Source organism: Mobula hypostoma, chromosome 2 (assembly GCF_963921235.1).
Source record: "Mobula hypostoma chromosome 2, sMobHyp1.1, whole genome shotgun sequence".
Classification (NCBI taxonomy): Eukaryota; Metazoa; Chordata; class Chondrichthyes; order Myliobatiformes; family Myliobatidae; genus Mobula; species Mobula hypostoma.
Window position 1 is genome coordinate 114,449,930 of NC_086098.1, and position 19,403 is coordinate 114,469,332.

The window sequence follows — 19,403 nt, forward strand, 5'->3', positions numbered from 1 at the left end:
TGCTTTCACTATATGTTACTGTTATTTTACGTTTTATGTGTTATTTGGCATGATTTGGTAGGTTACTTTTTGGGTCTGCGAACGCTCACAAATTTTTCCCATATAAATAAATGGTAATTGCTTCTTCGCTTTATGACATTCTGGCTTACGAACTATTTCATAGGAACGCTGTACCTTAGGATGGCGGGGGAAACCTGTATAGGATTCGTTTTACTGTGGATATAGATACTTGTCTACCTGTTTCCTCCAGTGTCTTCACAAGGTCCTTTGCTGTTGTTCTGGGATTGATTTGCACTTTACGTGCCAAAGTACGTTCATCTCTAGAAGACAGAATGCATCTCCTTCCTGAGAGGTATGATGGCTGCGTGGTCCCATGGTGTTCATACTTGTGTACTATTGTTTGTACAGATGAACATGATACCATCAGGCGTTTGGAATTGCTTCCAAGGATGAACCAGACTTGACATAATTTTCTGACCTCAATCCGATAGAAAATTTGTGGTGTGATGGAATCTTAAATTTTCCTCATTATGGACTATGCCTTTAAGAACCCTGCCTGTGGGAAAGAGAAAGCTGTATAGCATGAACAGCTTGTTACAGAGAGAGAGAGGGGGGCAAAGACTGCTCACAGTTTGTTTGAGATTTATGCAAGGACACTGCCAGCTTCTGAGTTCCTACAGAGAGAGAGGGGAGGAGCTACGTGATGGACAGCTGGTGTTCAGCGCAATAGTATTTAACCAGTGTAGTTGCTTGTTTTGCAGGACACGCAGATGCACTAAGGTGTGGCAAAATTACCACTACACTTTCAGGTGCCCACGAGTGTGGGACTGAGGATCAATTAAGGGGAATCGATCTGTGATTATTAGTGCCTGAAAGAGCGACCCTGTGGAGTCTACCACTGTGTCTAACCCTTGCCTGGGTTGGTAGATTATCACTTGAAGATGGCGCTCTTAAGTCGGTCACGTTTGGCTAACTTGGAAGTTTGGGAGGACATCGAAGAGGATCGACGACACCTGTCTACTTGGATTACAAGTCTCTCTCTCTCTCTCTCTCTCTGTCTCTTCAATTCTGTGGACTGAACTGAATATCCTTACCACACCATCGTAAAACTGTATCACTCACCACCTAAGTTTGAAGTTTGGGAATTTATATATTTACACCGTTAACTCTTGTTTTACCTGGTATAAGTTACTATACGACATAGTTACTAATAAAGTAGTGTTTTGTTAATAGCAAGAGCAGACTCCAGGTGTGTTCTATTGCTGCTGAGATTTTTGCAGAGTTGCATGTACATGACGGTGGGCAGAACTGTAAAAGCATGTGCGAGCAAGGAGGCCTACAAACCTGACTCAGTTACACCAGTTCTGTCTGGAGGAATGGAACAAAATTCCAGCAGCTTATTGTGAGAGGCTTGTGGAAGGCTACCCAAAACATTTGATCCAAGTTAAACAATTTAAAGGCAATGCTACCAAATAGTAACAAGGTGTATGTAAACTTCTGACCCACTGGGAAAGTGATGAAAGAGATAAAAGCTGAAATAAATCATTCTCTCTACTATTATTCTGACATTTCACATTCTTAAAATAGTGATCCTAACTGACCTAAGACAGGGAATGTTTTCTAGGATTAAATGTCAGGAATTGTGAAAAACTGAGTTTAAATGTATTTGGCTAAGGTGTATGTATTTCTACGTACATATTTGAGCAAGTCAGGATGGTGTGTGATTTGAAGGGAAGCCTGCAGGTGGCAGTGTTGCTGTGTACTTGCCACCCATGTGCTCCTTATTATGAGATATGGGTTTGAAAGATACTGTCAGAGTAGTTTTGGGGGCAGGGGAGGAACTGCAGTGCACATTGTTGATAGTGTGTTTTTGGCTTAGGAATGAATGGCTACTATGGTGTAGAAAACATAAGTCAAGAGAATTTCTTTGTCTTGGATGACGTGGAGCTTCCTAAGTGTGTTGGAGCTGCAGTCATCCAGGCAAATATGCCTTGTAGATAATGAACAGAATTTCAGTGTCTTGCTGCATGTTGTCATGGGCTACTTCATTTAAATTCAAACAGAGTGGAAAGCAGTGCAGTTATCAGTGAACATTTCCACTTCTGACCTAATGCTGGAAAGAAGATCACTGATAATGCAGGTGAAGGTGAGCAATTTCTGCCCTGATGTTGTGGGGCTGGATGATTTTTCTTCAACAGCCACAACTATTTCCTTTGCACTCAACTTGCCAATTTGTTTGTTGCTCCAGATTCTAGCATTTGCAATCTCTTGTGTCTTCTTTTGTGTGGTATGACTTCAGCCATGGATGTTTGTTCACTTCGTTACACTCTTGGTTCAAACATGGATCAATGAGCTGAATTCTAGACCTGCTAGTTGCAAGATTTTCATTTAGGTGTGTACATTTCTAGCTGGTAGAGGATGTGGGTGTTGTCTAAGGAGTCTTGGTGGCTTGCTGCAGTCACCATATGGTGCAATCTACTGTTACTGTGTATCGGTGTGGTTGGGGTGCCTATCAAGTGGGCTGCTAGGTTCTGTATGGAGTCGAGCTTTTCAAACGTTGACACTGCACTCATCCAGACTTGTGGTGAATATTCTACTTGTGGTAGAAATGTTTTGAGGATTTAAGAAGTGAGGTTTTCGCCACAAGATTCCGAACTCTGATCTGCTCTTGTAGCCATATTTAGTGCACCATTTGATAGCTCGGCAACAGATTAAGTAGTAATTAGCCACCTTCGTTATGTCCTACTTTTGTGTACAGGGCATACCAGCCAATTTTCCACCTTATCCAGTCAATGCCAATATTGTTAACCGTAGTAGAACAGCTTGTGTTGAGAGGCCACTAACTGCTGAAAGTAGGTCTTCAGTACTACATTTGGATATTGTCTGTTGCATAGCCTTTGCTGTATGCAGTGCGCTCAGCCATTTCTCAGTAACACATGGAGTGAATTAATTAACGAAACGTGCAAGGTATTTAGTGATATTTTACAGCACATTTATTTTGTAATTGATAATATGAAAAACAGCACACTTAAGAAGTTTTGAACGGAGGGAATTTCACTCAAGTCCACTGCCCGAGTAGAAAAAGGGAGTAGTGGATTCGGCAGCATAATAGAGCTTTCACCAGCAGCCAATCCACGTTGAAATTGATTAGCAAGGGCAAATTAAAGGAAGTCAGGGGCAAGCACAGTAGCCATTGTCTGAGTGGACATAGTCAGAGTGGTGATCGCAAGGCTTTAGCTCTTTGAAGCTTCAGGCAGAGAACGCAAAGAAAAGAAAAGCTCTAGGTTAAGTTTCTTTTCTCCTTCCCCTCTTTATACCTGCTTACCTAGAACAGTAACGATGCCAAGTAGGATACTGGAATGCTCCTCTGTGGGATGTGGGAAGGCAGGGAGACCTCCAATGTCCCTGACAATTACACCTGTGAGAATTGTGTCCATCTGCAGCTTCTAACAATCAACACTAATCTGGGTTGGAGCTGGAAATGGATGAACTCCAGATCATTCAGGATGCTGAAGGGTTGATAGATAGAATATATAGAGAGGTAGTTACACCCAAAGTGCAGGCCACAGGAAACTGGGTGACAGTCAGGAAGGGGAAAGGAGTTAAGGAGCCAGTGCAGAGTACCCCTATGGCTGTCCGCCTCAACAACAAGTATATCACTTTGGATACTGTTCGGGATGTTGATCTAACAAAGAAGACCATAAGACAAGACAAAGGAGCAGAAGTCAGCCATTCGGCCTGTTGAGTCTGCTCTGCCATTTTATCATGAGCTGATCCATTCTCCCATTTAGTCCCACTCCCCACCTTCTCACCATAACCTTTGATGCCCTGGCTACTCAGATACCTATCAATCTCTGCCTTAAATACACCCAATGACTTGACCTTCACTGCTGCTTGTGGCAACAAATTCCACAGCTTCATCACCCTGTGCCTCTTTGCATCTCTGTTCTGAATGGGCACCCTTCAATCCTTAAGTCATGCCCTGTCGTACTAGACTCCCCCACCATGGGAAACAACTTTGCCACATCCACTCTCTCCATGCCTTTCAACATTCAAAATGTTTCTACGAGGTCCCCCCTCATTCTTCTAAACTCCAAGGAGTACAGTCCAAGAGCGGACAAACGTTCCTCATATGTTACTTTATACTTTATTGTCACCAAACAATTGATACTTGAACATACACTCATCACAGCAACATTTGATTCTGCTCTTCCCGCTCCCTGGAGTACAAGTCGATAGTAAATATTACAAATTTAAATTATAAATCATAAATAGAAAATGGAAAGTAAGGTAGTGCAAAAAAACCGAGAGGCAGGTCCAGATATTTGGAAGGTACGGCCCAGATCCGGGTCAGGATCTGTTCAGTAGTCTTATTACAGTTGGAAAGAAGCTGTTCCCAAATCTTGCTGTACGAGTCTTCAACCTCCTGAGCCTTCTTCCGGAGGGAAGAGGGACAAAAAGTGTGTTGGCTGGGTGGTTCATGCTCTGACAGCGTGCGGTGTAAAGTGAGTCCAAGGATGGAAGATTGGTTTGTGTGATGTGCTGGGCCGTGTTCATGATCTTCTGCAGCTTCTTTCGGTCTTGGACAGGACAACTTCCATACCAGGTTGTGATGCACCCTAGAAGAATGCTTTCTACAGTGCATCTATAAAAATTAGTGAGGGTTTTAGGGGACAGGCCAAATTTCTTCAGTTTTCTCAGGAAGTAAAGGCGCTGGTGGGCCTTCTTGGCAGTGGACTCTGCTTGATTGGTCCAAGTCAGGCCATTTGTGATATTGACCCCGAGGAACTTAAAGCTTTAACCCTCTCATTCCTGGAATTATTCTAGTGAATCTTCTCTGAACCCTCTCCAACGTCAGCACACTCTTTCTTAAATAAGGAGCCCAAAACTGCACACAGTACAGGTTTCCCCCGCCATCCGAAGGTAGACCGTTCCTGTGAAACAGTTCGTAAGCCGAAACATCGTAAAGCGAAGAAGCAATTACCATTTATTTATATGGGAATATTTTGTGAGCGTTCGCAGACCCAAAAGTAACCTACCAAATCATGCCAAATAACACATAAAACCTAAAATAATAGTAACATATAGTAAAAGCAGGAATGATATGATAAATACACAGCCTATTATAAAGTAGAAATACTTCTCTACAACTATTGCCTGCACAGATCTCCATAGCGAAAATCTCACGCAAGCGGTCTCGGCAGAAAATCTCACGCAAGCACGTTGGCATAAACGCGCTCTCCAGTAACCTTTAAACTATGAAGTTGCCAAATCTACCAAATGACACGTAAAAATACACAGCCTATATAAAGTAGAAATAGTTAGAACCATAGAACCATAGAAACTACAGCACAGGAACAGGCCTTTTGGCCCTTCTTGGCTGTGCCAAACCATTTTCTGCCTCGTCCCACTGACCTGCACACGGACTATATCCCTCCATACACCTCCCATCCATGTATCTGTCCAATTTATTCTTAAATGCTAAAAAAGAACCCGCATTTACCACCTCGTCTGGCATTCCATACTCCCACCACTCTCTGTGTGAAGAAGCCCCCCCTAATGTTCCCTTTAAACTTTTCGGAGACTTCCGGTAGCGCTCATGGAGTGAAGTCGCGTTCTTGACTCGCTCCATTACCTCTGAGTTTTTTTTCTCTATGGTCAGCTATACTTTAATTAACCATTAAGGCATCAATTCTTACAATACTTTGAATTAAACTGAATTCTCCGACAATTGGATGGAACTTAGATCTGCTATGTCTAAGAACGGGAAAAACGGCAAGGATGGTAAACCTCCGGTCAAACCGAAAGCTACGGATCTCCCCCCGACTGAATCACCGGTGACTTTGAAAGCGATATCGGAGTTAATTCAGAGGGAAATTTCAACCTCTGTTAGGGAGATGATTCGTACGGAAATTGCAGGCTCTGTTAAAGACCTGATTCATACGGAAATCTCAACTAATTTCCAGAAAATTGCCGATTTAATTGATAAGATGCAAACATGTATTGCGGAACATCAGTCGGCTATATCTGATCTTCAAAAATTCGCGCAACAAAGTGAGCTTAAGATGGGGAAAATCGAAGAAACAATTAATGTAATGAAGAAGAAACTTGACTTTTTGACTTTTAAAAACTCTGACCTGGAATCTAGAATGCGACGGCAGAATTTACGAATGATTGGCGTGAGGGAAGCCGTGGAATCCAACAATCCCATGAAATATTTTTCTCAACTTTTAAAAGATGCATTCCCTACTGTATTTCCTGACCAACCACCGCTTCTGGATCGTGTTCACAGAATCCCATCATATTCGTCTAGGTCAGATAGACCTAGGCATGTTATTTTACGTTTTCATTATTTTCAAGACAAGGAGAGACTGTTTCGATTCGCTCGATCTAAAGGTTTCATTGATTTTTCGGATCTTAGGTTCCGATTCGTGGAAGATTTCAGTAAACCAATCTGGGACCAACGGGTTCGTTACAGATCCGTGATGTCGGAATTCTATAAGATGGATTTAAGACCAGCGCTGCTGTACCCTGCACGTCTAAGGATTCGCATGTCAGATGGAGCCCTTCGTTTTTTTGATTCTCCATCGGATGCCCAGAGTTATCTGGATCAACTTTCATCTTCAACATCTTAATTGCTTTTTTTTAATTATCTCCGTTGATCGGAGGCTGTGAATTGGTTGGTTTTAACTTTTTCGTGCCCTATTTGGGCAGAAAAGTTTACTTTTGATTTCTTAATATGGTTGCTAAACTTTCTTTTTAACTGCGTCATTTCTTTCTTTTCCCAGGGGATTCTGGGTGGTTACTTCCCTTTTGTCATCTTACGTATTTCCTGTGTGGCCTTAAATTTTGTAGTTTTTTTTTAAATTTTATTCTGTTTTGCTTTTTATAACCACTTTATGTCAATAATCTTATTGTTTCTTGTTGCTGTGTCTATTCATGGGTTTGAGGTTTATTGTGGTTTTTTTTAATATATATTTTCCGGCTTTTGTTCTGTTCTGTGTGTATTTTAATTGAGCTACCTTTTTTTTTACTTTTTTACTGTTTTACAATTAGCTGATCCTTTTTCATATTTATACCTTTTTTTTTAGGGAGCGTATACCGGAAGTCATGGGGGTAGTTTTAGCGCTTGCTTCTTTCTGGCGGGTCTGCTTTAGATTTTGCCTTGGGGTCTTGGGGTGGGGGGTGGTGGGAGGGGCTTCACGTTTTAGTTTGTTTCTCTTTGGGCTATATACATTATTGAAGTACTGGTTGCGTCCTTTTTCCCGGTATCTTTTGTATGTTCTGTTTCCTCTCCGGGTTTGTGGGTCGCGCCTATCGTCAATCCTCCTTGTTGTGGGTTGACTTTAGGATTTATGGAGTCTATTATTAATTTTGTCTCCTGGAATACTAATGGTCTTAATCATCCTATTAAAAGGAAAAAAGTTTTTAAAGTGTTCCGGAGACTTAAAGCACAAATTTTATTTTTACAAGAGACCCATGTACGGAGGGGGGACAGACTACGTTTTTTCAAATTCTGGAAGGAACAACAATTTCATTCAAACTCCAATGCCAAGATTCGAGGCGTCTCTATTTTTATAGATTCCTCAGTTACTTTTATACAACAGGATATTATTTCTGATCCGAATGGTAGATTTTTATTGGTTAGTGGTTTACTATTTAATAAAAAAGTAGTTTTGGTTAATGTTTATGCTCCTAATATGGATTGTCCGGAATTTTATAAATCATTGTTCGATCAGTTTCCCTTTAAACTTTTCCCCCCTCACCCTTAACCCATGTCCTCTGGTTTTTTTCTCCCCTTGCCTCAGTGGAAAAAGCCTGCTTGCATTCACTCTATCTATACCCATCATAATTTTATATACCTCTATCAAATCTCCCCTCATTCTTCTACGCTCCAGGGAATAAAGTCCTAACCTATTCAACCTTTCTCTGTAACTGAGTTTCTCAAGTCCCGGCAACATCCTTGTAAACCTTCTCTGCACTCTTTCAACCTTATTTATATCCTTCCTGTAATTTGGTGACCAAAACTGAACACAATACTCCAGATTCGGCCTCACCAATGCCTTATACAACCTCATCATAACATTCCAGCTCTTATACTCAATACTTCGATTAATAAAGGCCAATGTACCAAAAGCTCTCTTTATGACCCTATCTACCTGTGACGACACTTTTAGGGAATTTTGTATCTGTATTCCCAGATCCCTCTGTTCCACTGCACTCCTCAGTGCCTTACCATTAACCCTGTATGTTCTACGTTGGTTTGTCCTTCCAACGTGCAATACCTCACACTTGTCTGTATTAAACTCCATCTGCGAGACCATTAGCGAGACTTGGTTGCAGGAGGGGCAGGACTGGCAGCTCAGTGTTCCAGGGTTCCATTGTTTTAGACATGACAAAGCAGGAGGGATTAAAGGAGGAGAGGTGACGTTACTAGTCAGGGAAAATGTTACGGCAGTGCTCTGTCAGAACAGACTGGAAAATTTGACAGATGAGGCATTTTGGCTGGAACTGAGAAATAAAAAAAGGTATGACCACGTTAATGGAGCTATATTACTGTACCACCCAACAGTCCTAGGAACAGATTTGCAGAGAGATTGCAAACTGTTGCGAGAAACATGAGGTTGTTACAGTGCAGGTGATTTTAACTTCCCACATATTGACGGGGAATCCCATACTGTAAAAGGACTAGATGGGATAGAGTTTGCCAAATGTGTTCAGGAAAGTTTCTTCATCTGTATGTAGAAGTCCCAGTGAGAGAGCATGAGATATTGGATCTGCTATTAGGAAATGAGACAGGGTAGGTGACAGAAGTTTGTGTAGGGGAACACTTTGCATCCAGGGACCCCAATGCCTTTAGTTTTAAAGTAATATGGAAAGATATGGTCCACAGGTTCTAAACTGGAGAAAGGCCAATTTTGATGGTATCAGAAATGATCTGGCAAGTGTGAATTGGGACAGGCAGGTAAAGATAACAAGTGTAGGGACCTTGTTTTTCAAGAGATATTGAGGTCCTGGTTAAGAGGAGAAAGGAGGTGCATAGTAGGTATAGGCAAGTCGGAACAAATGAGGTGCTTACGGAGTACAAGAAATGGAAGAGAACACTTAAGAAAGGAATCAGGAGGGCTAAAAGAAGGCATGAAGTTGCTCTAGTAGACAAGGTGAAGGAGAGTCCTAAAGGATTCTACAGATATGTTAAGAGCAAAAGGATTGCTAGGGACAAAATTGGCCCTCTGGAGGACCAGAGTGGTAATCCATGTGTGGAACCCAAACAGATGGGGGTGACCTTAAATGCGCTCTTTGTACTTACTTGGGAAGCAGATACAGAGTCTATAGAAGTGAGGCAACTTCATGGACCCTGTACAGATTACTGAGAAGGAGGTGTTCACTACCCTGAGACAAATAGGTTGGATACATCCCCAGGGCCTGACAAGGTTTTCCCTCGGACCCTATGGGAGACAAGTGCAGAAATTGCCGAGGCCCCAGCAGAGATATTTAAAACATCCTTAGCGACAGGAGAGGTACCAGAGGGTTGGAGGATAGCCATTGTTGTTCCAATGTTCAAAAGTGGCTCTACACAGAAACCAGAAAATTATAGGCTGGTGAGTCTGAAATCAGTTGTGGGAAAGTATTGGAAGGTATTCTAAGCGACTCAATACATAAGTATTTAGACAGACATGGACTGAATAAGGATATCAGCATGGCTTCGTGCGTGGTAGGTCATGTCTAACTAATCTTAAGGAGTTTTTCGAGGAAGTTACCAGGAAAGTGGATGAAGGCAAGGCTTTGGATGTTGTCTACATGGATTTTTGCAAGGCACTTGAATAGGTCCTACATGGGAGGTTGGTCAAGAAGGTTCAGTTGCTCGGCATTCAGGGTGAGGTAGTAAATTGGATTTGACATTGGCTTTGTGGGAGAAGCCAGAGAGTGGTAATAGAGGGTTGCCTCTCTGACTGGAGGCCAGTGACTAGTGATGTGCCACAGGGATTGGTGCTGGGTCCTTTGTTGTTTGTAATCTTTTTCAATGATCTGTATGTTAATGTGGTAACTGGATCAGCAAATTTGTGGACCAAGATTGGTGGTGTAGTGGACAGTGAGGAATGGCTATCATGGCTTGCAGAAGGATCTGTATTAGCTGGAAAAATGGGCTGAAAAATGGCAGATGGAATTTAATGCAGACAAGTGTGAGGTGTTGCACTTTAGCAGGACCAACCAGGGTAGGTCTTGCACACTGAACTGGTAGAGCACTGAGGAGTGTGGTAGAACAAAGGGATCTGGGAATACAGGGCCACCGTTCATTAAAGGTGGGTAAGTAGGGTCGTAAAGGAAATTTTGGCACACTGGCTGTCATAAATCAATGTGCTGAATGCTGAAGATGGGATGTTCTGTCAAAGCTGTATAAGATGTTGATGAGGCCTAATTTGGAGTATTGTGTCCAGTTTTGGACATCTCCTTAGAGGAAATATGTAAATAAGGTTGTAAGAATGCAGAGAAAATTTACAAGGATGTTGCTGGGTCTGGACGACCTGAGTTATAATGAACGATTGAAAAGGTTAGTGCTGTATTCTTTAGAACGTAGAGATTGAGAGCAGATTTGATAGAGGTACACAAAAACTATGAGGGGTATAACTAGGGTAAATGCAAGCAGCCTTTTTCCGCTGAGGTTGGGTGGGACGACAGTGGAGGTCATGGTTTAAGAATGAAAGGTGAAAAGTTTAAGGGGAACAAGTACTTGCAGAGATGGTTGGGAGTTCCCCCAAGCTTCTCTTCAGTGGGCCTCTATATTCGATCTGGGCAACTGCAGCTTCCCCTGTTATCTGTTGTGGAGGAATTCAAGGTGGCAAAATGCAGAGCCTTATTAAGCTTGAGAGATTCCAATGACGTCTTGGTAAAGCAAGCAGGCATTACAACCAGATCTGGGTGCAAGTGGGCAGCCAGCGCAGCTGTGGAGCAGGCAGTATATTTTCTGAAGCTGCGAGATATCATCAGCAACCCCTGCGTTGGGCGGCAAGACCTTGGCTCAGTTCACTTCCAGCAGTGGGGCAACGTAAGCATAAGGAACAGTCAAGACATGGTACAGGCAGAAGTACGGATCCGTGAGGAAGAGAAGCAGATGTCAAAGATGTCAAAGATGATCAAGGGTCCCAGGGTGCCTGGACAAAATGGGATCTGCCTAAGCACAAGATCTCAAGGGCAGAGTTATGGAGACTGGAGCCCTTCCGTATTTCCTTCCTCTTGCAACCCGTGTATAACACACTTGGTTCGCCATTACGTCTGTACACATGGGGGATGAGAGAGGACCCGAACTGTAAGCTCTGTGGTCAAAAGGGGACACTGGCTCATATACTGTCTGGGTGTAAAACAGCTCTAACTCAAGGACAGTATAGGTGACGCCATGATAAGGTGCTTCTGGCTCTTGCTGACACACTAGAGCGAGAGAGATGCAACAAGAGGACGGCTGGCACAGATTTGAGGAAGGCCATCACTTTCATCAAAGAGGGAACCAGGCCTTTCATAACCAAACAACCAAAGCCCAATCTGCTGCTAACTGCCAGGTCCTGGGAGATGAAGGTCGATGTGGGAAGGAGGCTGCAGGTCCCGGATGTGGTGCACACAAGCATACGCCTGGACTTTGTACTGTGGTCAACTGAAGACAGGAAAATAATTCTGGTTGAGCTTACTGTGCTGTGGGAGGAGGGATGGGAAGAGGCCCATGAGAGAAAGGCCTTGAAGTACCAGCCCTTAGTGCAGGAATGCAAAGACAAGGGATGGCAGGCATGGTTATTCCCTGTGGAGATCGGCTGCAGAGGTTTTCCAGCCAAATCAGCATGGCGGTTGTTGTCAGCTCTGAGCCTGGACGAAAGGAAAAAACAAGCAGCTCGTAAGATGGGGGAAGAGGCAGAACGAGCCTCTTGTTGGATTTGGAGTAGGTGAGAGGAGGGGAGCTGGAAGCCAGGAGCAGATGGGCAGTGATTTGGCCTGCCGGTCCACCAACTGGAGAGTGTCGTGTTTAAGGGTTGAAACACTCTGTGAAGGTTGGGAACCACTTGATGACATCTGCTCCTGGCTGAAGGCTACGGTTACCTTATAAGGTATCTGGAGAATGCACCCTAACAGGTGTATGTAACAAGGGGAAACTTCTTCACTCAAGGTTGTGAGAATGTTCTATGAACTGCCAGCGCAAGTGGTCCATGCGAGCTAAGTTTCAATATTTAAGGTAAGTTTGGTTAGGTACATGGATGGTAGGGATATAGAGGGCTATGGTCCAGGTGCAGATCATTGGGAGTAGGCAGTTTAAATGGTTCAGCAAGGACTAGATGGGCTGAAAGGTCTGTTCCTGGGCTGTACTTCTCTATGACTCCAAGAATGTAATAAAGTTTAAAAGACAAGAACATCTTTACACATATTGATAACTAGTTGCTGGTGTGCATGAGTTAAATTCTTCAGCATGGAGCATTTAACTTCCAGTGGTGACAGGTGCCCAGATATCTTATGATTGTAAAATCTCCACCAAGGGAGCTCTGAAAAGCTATCTTGTCTAGGGCCGCACAGCAAATCGTTGTTTTTTGGACCTAATCCATGTAGAAAATCCATAATATGCTCTTATACTTAACTCAATTGAAAAATGTGCTTATCTAGCTGGCTCTGTTCAATATAGAAATGAATCAGAAGGGTGGGGGATGTAAATTAGCGAAATGCATGAAGAAACAAAAAAAAAGAATCTTGTTAGTTGTCAAGATTCCAGTGCTTGTCCATACAAAAACCAAGCTGATCACACTGTTTAATCACAAACTGAGGTCTGGTGTGTGGGGGGTGGTGGTCAGGGAGAGGGAGTGGGTGCAGGTAGGTGGGCAGGGCGATTAGGGGAGGAAGATGGTTGGGTGAACAGGGAAGTTTGTTGCCAGAGCCTGGGTCTAGAGTGTTTCCTCCTTCCTGGGTTTAATGGAAAATGTATTTTACATGTATTATGTGTAATGTTTTTTAAAAAGTGAAATAAAAGTGTGGTTTTGTCATAAAAGGGTACTAATAGTTCTAGCATTCAGTAGTCCAGAAGATCTTCTAATCCAGCGCTACCAAAGTCTGAAGCTGGCCACATTATCAGGGTTTTATTGTACTCTGGTGCTAACATTTAAGGGAGATTGGGATATCTTGGGATTGGTCTGAAACTGGACAGTTAAGGAAGCCCCTGCATCTATTGAAGCAAACATACAAGCTGTTTCACACTTAATATTTGTATTTATTTTAACATAGCAAAAGATTCCAAACGATTTCCAGGATCATTATTAAATAAGATTTGATCTGGAGCCCAAAAAACAAACATTTGGGCAAATTATTAAAAGCTTAGTCTAAACAATAGGTATTGTAGAGCAGTTAAATTTAGGAATAATCAAAGAAGTAAAATGAGAAAGCTGGAGGAGGATGTTAATTACAAAGATTTCAAACATCTACAGAAGGACAATGATAAGAGATGATGGAGGTTTTTGGATTTTAAAACTTGCTTCACCGTGTATATCAATGAGCACCAGGGTGATGAGTAAATTGGACATCTCATGAATTAGGGCAAGCAGCAGACTGGGGTGACCTCATCTCTGTGAAGGGTGGAATCCTTTCCCTTTGAACAAACCCAGCCCATTGAATGTGGGAATAGTTAAATCTAGAAATAAGAGTATGGTTGTATATTTTGGTAGCTGCTCAACTGAGGAAAGGATGGAATCAGATAAGATTTGTGGAAATGGAAATAGACTGTGATTTATGCTAATTAACAATTACTTGCTAGCCATAGGGTAGTTACTTCATTCATCTAAAAATATATGATCAGATTTTGAAATTACACTTAATGTGTTTAGGGTTCTGAATGCTACAGATCCCACTACATTTACTAGTCATTTATTTTCAAAACATATTTTCAGCATAGATCTTGGATTTTTTTCTAAAATGGTTGCAGAATCAGCAGCTGGAATATGGTAGCAGAAAGGCTATTTACAATGCCAGTAATCCAGAGCCCTGCACAAATACTCTGGAGCACGCGAGTTCATTTTCAATCATGGCAATTCATATATTTGTTTACTTTTGAAAATCTGAAAATAAGCTTGTATTGATAAAAGCTGTTGTGTTATGACTGTTAATGCAACAATAAATAATGCCCTGAAAAGATTGCAAATTGCTGTCATTACCCATGTGAACTCTATCCCATATTGTCTTCTGAAGTTTTCTACTAAGTTGTTGCTGCATCATACTGCTCCTGATCAATGTTCAAAATAAATTTATTATCAAAGTACATATATGACATCATATGCAACCTGAGATTCATTTCCTTGCAGGCATGCACAATAAATACAAATACAATATAATCAATGAAAGATTGCCCCGCAAAGTATGGACAAACAGCCAAACAACCAATGTGCAAAGGAAAACAAGCAGTGCAAATACAAAAAGGAACAATAATAATAAATAAATTAGCAAGAAATATCAAGAACGTGAGATGCTTTTGAAAGTGTAACAGTGCTTGAAAGCCTCTCCATAGGTTGTGGAAGCATTTTGGTGGTGGGTGAGTGAAGTTGAGTGAATTTATTCCCTTTGGTTCAAGAGCCTGATGGTTGAGAGTTAATAACTGTTTCTGAATGTGCTGGTGTGGGTCCTGACTCTCCTGTACCTTCTTGATGGCAGCAGCAAGAAAACAGCATGGCCTGCATTGTGGAGGTCCCTGAAAATGGATGCTGCTTTCCTGCAACAGCGCTGACTGTAGATTTGCTCAAATGGTGGGGAGGGCTTTACCCATGATTGACTGAGCCATATCCACCACTTTTTGTGGGATTTTCCATTAAAGAGCATTGGTGTCTCTATACAAAGCTGTGATGCAACCAGTACTCTCCACCATACATCTATAGAAGGTGGTCAAAGTTTTAGATGACATGCCAGATCTTTGCAAGTACCTCTGAGTTCCAGGTCATGCTTCAAGAAGAAAGTCCACCACCCTATTAGGAAATTGGGATTAGTATTAATGGGGCTGTTTAAGAGTAACAACTACATCACAAAAATGAATATTTTAAAATACTAAAAATATATATTTTCCAGTACTGAAATAAATACACATTATAGGGCAGTGAGCCTGACATCAGTAGTGGGAAAGTTATTGGAAAGTATTCTAAGGGTCCAGACATATGAGTATTTGGATAAATATTGTCAGCATAGTTTCGTGCATCGTGGGTCATGTCTTAACATATTTTTGAGGAAATTACCAGAAAAGTTAATGAAGGCAAGACAGTGGATGTTGTCTACATGAACTTTAGAAAGACATTTGACAAGGTTCCCATGGGAGGTTTAGTCAAGAAGGCTCAGCCACCAGGCATTCAAAATGAGGTAGTAAATTGAATTAGACATTGGCTTTGTGGGAGAAGCCAAAGGATGATAGTAGCTGGTTTCCTCTCTGACTGGAGGCCTGTGACTAGTGGAGTATTGCAGGGATCGGTGCTGGGTCCTTGTTGTTTGTCAGCTATATCAACGATATAGATGATAACGTTAATTGGATCAGCAAATTTGAGCAAATGACATCAAGATTGGGGGTATAGTGGACAGTGAGGAAGGCTATCATGGCTTGCAATGGGATCTGGACCAGCTGAAAAATGGGCTGAGAAATGGCAGATAGAATTTAATGCAGACAAGTACAAGGTTTTGCACTTAGGTAGGACCAACCAGAGTAGATCTTACACAGTGAATGATGAGGCACTGAGTGCAGTAGAACAAGGGATCTGGGAATACGGGCCCATTATTCCTTGAAAGTGTCATCATAGGTAGGTAGGATCGTAAAGAAAGCTTTTGACACATTGGCTTTCATAAATCAAAGTATTGAGTAAAGGAGATGGAATGTTATGTTGAAGTTGTACAACACATTGGAGAGGCCCAATTTGGAGGTTTGTGCGCAGTGTTGGTCACCTACCAACAGGAAAGATGTAAATAAGGTTGAAAGTGCAGAGAAACTACACCTTATATTCCATCTGGGTAGCCTCCAACCTGATGGCGTGAATATTGACTTCTCTAACTTGCGTTAATGCCCCACCTCCCCTTTGTACCCCATCCCTTATCTATTTATTTATTCTCTCTCCCTCCCTCTCCCTTCTCTCTCCCTTCTCTCTCTCCCTCCCTCTCTCTCTCCCTCTCTCTCTCTCTCCCTCTCTTCTCTTTCTCTCTCTCCCTCTCTTCTCTTTCTCTCTCTCTCTCTGTCTCTCTCACTATAACTCCTTGCCCATCCTCTGGGCTCCCCTCCCCCCTTCTTTCTCATGATCCTCTTCCTTCTCCAGCCTCGTATCCCTTTTGCCAATCAACTTTCCAGCTCTTAGCTCCATCCCTCCCCCTCCTGTCTTCTCCTATCATTTCGGATCACCCCCTCTCCCTCCTACTTTCAAATCTCTTTCTATCTCTTCTTTCAGTTAGTCCTGACGAAGGGTCTCAGCCCGAAATGTCGACTGTACCTCTTCCTGTAGATGCTGCCTGGCCTGCTGCGCTCACCAGCATTTTTTGTGTGAGTTGCAACGATGTTGCTGGGTGTGGAGGACCTCAGTTATATGGAAATATTGAATAGGTTAAGACTTTATTCCTTAGAACATAAAAGGCTGAGAGGAGATTTGATAGAGAAATACAAAATTCTGAGGGGTATAGATGGGTAAATGCAAGCAGGCTTTTTCCACAGAGGTTGGTTGCAGCAACTGGAGGTCATGGTTTAAGGGTGAAAGGTGAAAAATTCATGGGAAGCATGAGGGGAAACCTCTTCACTCAAAGGATCGGGGAAGCTTGATTTCAACATTTAATAGAAGTTTGGATAGGTAGATGGGCTGAAATGCCTGTTGCTGTGCTGTACTTTCCTATGGCTCTGTTGTAGCGAGGCTTACAGTAAATTCAGCTTACAGAACAGGTAGCTATTCCATTTATTGAACAAAGACAAAAAGAGACATCTTAAAATATCTTAGTGGGACAAATCAGAACTATAATTATTTCCCCTGTGATATCTGAGGGGGCAATATCCAACATGTGTAGCGTTACATCTGCTTATCAAAGAGTTGCAGTCCATTTACACTTTATGCAGGTCAGTTTGTGCAATGGAATACTAACTGTGTCATAACTTTAAAATATGATTTTAAGTCTATTCAATTACTTTAATTGCATTTATTTGTTTTCATTCATAGATTTTGGGATATTTCCAAGCCTGACTCAGTGCTTGAAACACTGGAGCACCACACAGAATTTGTATGTGGACTTGATTTCAGCATACATATCCCTGGTCAGGTACGTGACTAACTGCTTCAATGGCTGGTCAAAATGAATTAATTCAAAACCTGTAAACAGGCTCCAGATCCCTGATTTGGAACAAAATAGCAGAGCCAAAATGCTGAAGGGAAATTACCTAGTAAAGCTAAATGAAACAGGACATTTTTGCAGCTTGTGCGTCTATTCTGACTTCACGACTAAATTTGATTTTCATTGTATTTCGGTGGGCAACCTGATTCCTTGTATTTTGGACTTGGCTGCACAGACAGTATCTGATCTCAGAGTGATGTTTTGGGGCAGTGGAACAATGAATCATGCTTTCCACTCCAGACCATTATCTGCCATGTTCTACAGGAAAATCATTGTGTACAACACAACCAAGTGTAAAAGCCTATATGACTTTGTGCAATCTGTGCAATTTGGAGCAGCTGCTCAACTCTGAAAAGCCAGAATTAGGTATGCATCACCTGAACTGTGTCATAATGAACGCAAAACTCTCAATAGGTGTAGGGACAATGTTTGTACTTTACTACTGATAATTAATTGTGTGCAAGATGGTATCACTATTACCATAAAGAAATCAGTTACGCTGTGCATTTGCTTAACAACAATGCACAAATAATGATCTCATCAGATTTTGTGCTTAGTCAGAGATGTAGTCTGTGTGCTCAGAAAACAAAATTAAAGCCTTTTCCTGTACTTCAACTCCTATTTCTCGAAGGAGTATAAAGTTAGTGAATTAGCTCCATAATCTATAGCTGATTTATTAGATTGTCCCAAGAGCGCTGTGAAAGCTCCCTTGAGGCTGAGGATAAAGAACATTGATGAATTGGAGACAGCAGCCGTGGAACCAGAATTAAATCAGTTAATGGATCAGTTATAGTGTTCCTGAATGAATTAATGTGGAGTCAACTGTTGGCAACATTCACTGCAGACTTATCAAAATGAACAAACATGATTAAGATAAGTGTGGGCAGTTAGATTCCACCATCACATTTTGTAATTAAATGGTAGGTGAAGAAAAACTAAACTGCTGCATTACAGTCAAGCAATTGATTAAAAATAAAGGTGATTAGAATATGCTGAGGTAGGGATTGAACATTTTAAATATTTTCCTGCATCATTTTCATTGTTTTGCATTCACTTTGTTCCTGGAATGGGTATTAGGTATAGGAGTGCTTCAGCCTAGTGAAATGTACTCTGGGCAGAGGCAAATTGCTCAGGTTATGAACAAGCAATGGAGTGAATTTGCTTAAAACATACTTAACCTGTTTCTGCTCAGATATTCATCTGGGCTGATTTTCAGTAGGGGAGTCAGCACCTTACTGATTTCAATCTGTTAAATGTTTGAAGGGAAGATTGGACTGGGATGAGTGTACTTCCAGGCTTCAACAAACATAAACCTTGCATTCAATAGATGATCCTGCCCAATTTCCAATAACTTCATCAAGATTCCACCATCAGATATACCTTTCTATCACCTCCCCGTTAAGCATTCTGAAGCAACCATGTCCTTGGTAACTCACTGGTCCTCTCTTATCACTCCTTTTAGTCAGACACTTCTCCATGCAAATGCAGGAGATGTACACCTCTGTTACCTTTTCTCTTCCCATGATCTGAATGAAGCACTTGCACATTTTCCAATCGGGCATATGGCACTAACGTTCACAACTTGGTTTCCTCTATACGTAGAAACCAACAAACAGTTTGGGTAACTACATTGAAGCGCAGCTATGGTAAGTCCGCAGTTGTGACTCTGGCCCCATGTTGCCTGCAACTTAGATTTTCTGTCCCGCTCTGATGTATCTGGCTGTTGTTGTTCCTTTTCACGCCTTGTGGCATATCTGGTGGCATGCTTGCCATTTCCGTAGCATTTGACTATTTTTTACAAGGCTGAGTTGCTAGCTTGAAGCACAACCCAGCACAGATGGAAAGCGTGCAAAGAGCTGGCTGGATTTGAATTTGTCTCGAAGTCCGATGCTGATACAACTACACCACTGGCCGGTAGTATCTGGCTGTGGCCTGCAATAATTTCCATTTTGTAGCATCTTTAATGCAGTAATATATTCCCAAAATTATTAAGAAGATTGTGAGTAAACAAAATACTGATGGGAAGTGGCATATTTGTGTAATTTAGGTAG

At 41.9% G+C, this 19,403-nt stretch overlaps 1 protein-coding gene across 2 annotated transcripts in view; it reads left to right on the forward strand.

Annotated features, from left to right (window-relative positions):
* The window catches only part of pex7 (peroxisomal biogenesis factor 7), a 94,869-nt gene that overhangs the window by 71,500 nt on the left and 3,966 nt on the right, over positions 1-19,403 (forward strand). For both annotated transcript variants that reach the window (XM_063040443.1, XM_063040444.1), the window contains exon 9: positions 17,181-17,280. In XM_063040443.1, coding sequence (XP_062896513.1) covers positions 17,181-17,280 — 100 coding nt within the window. The remainder of the gene's footprint in view (positions 1-17,180; positions 17,281-19,403) is intronic.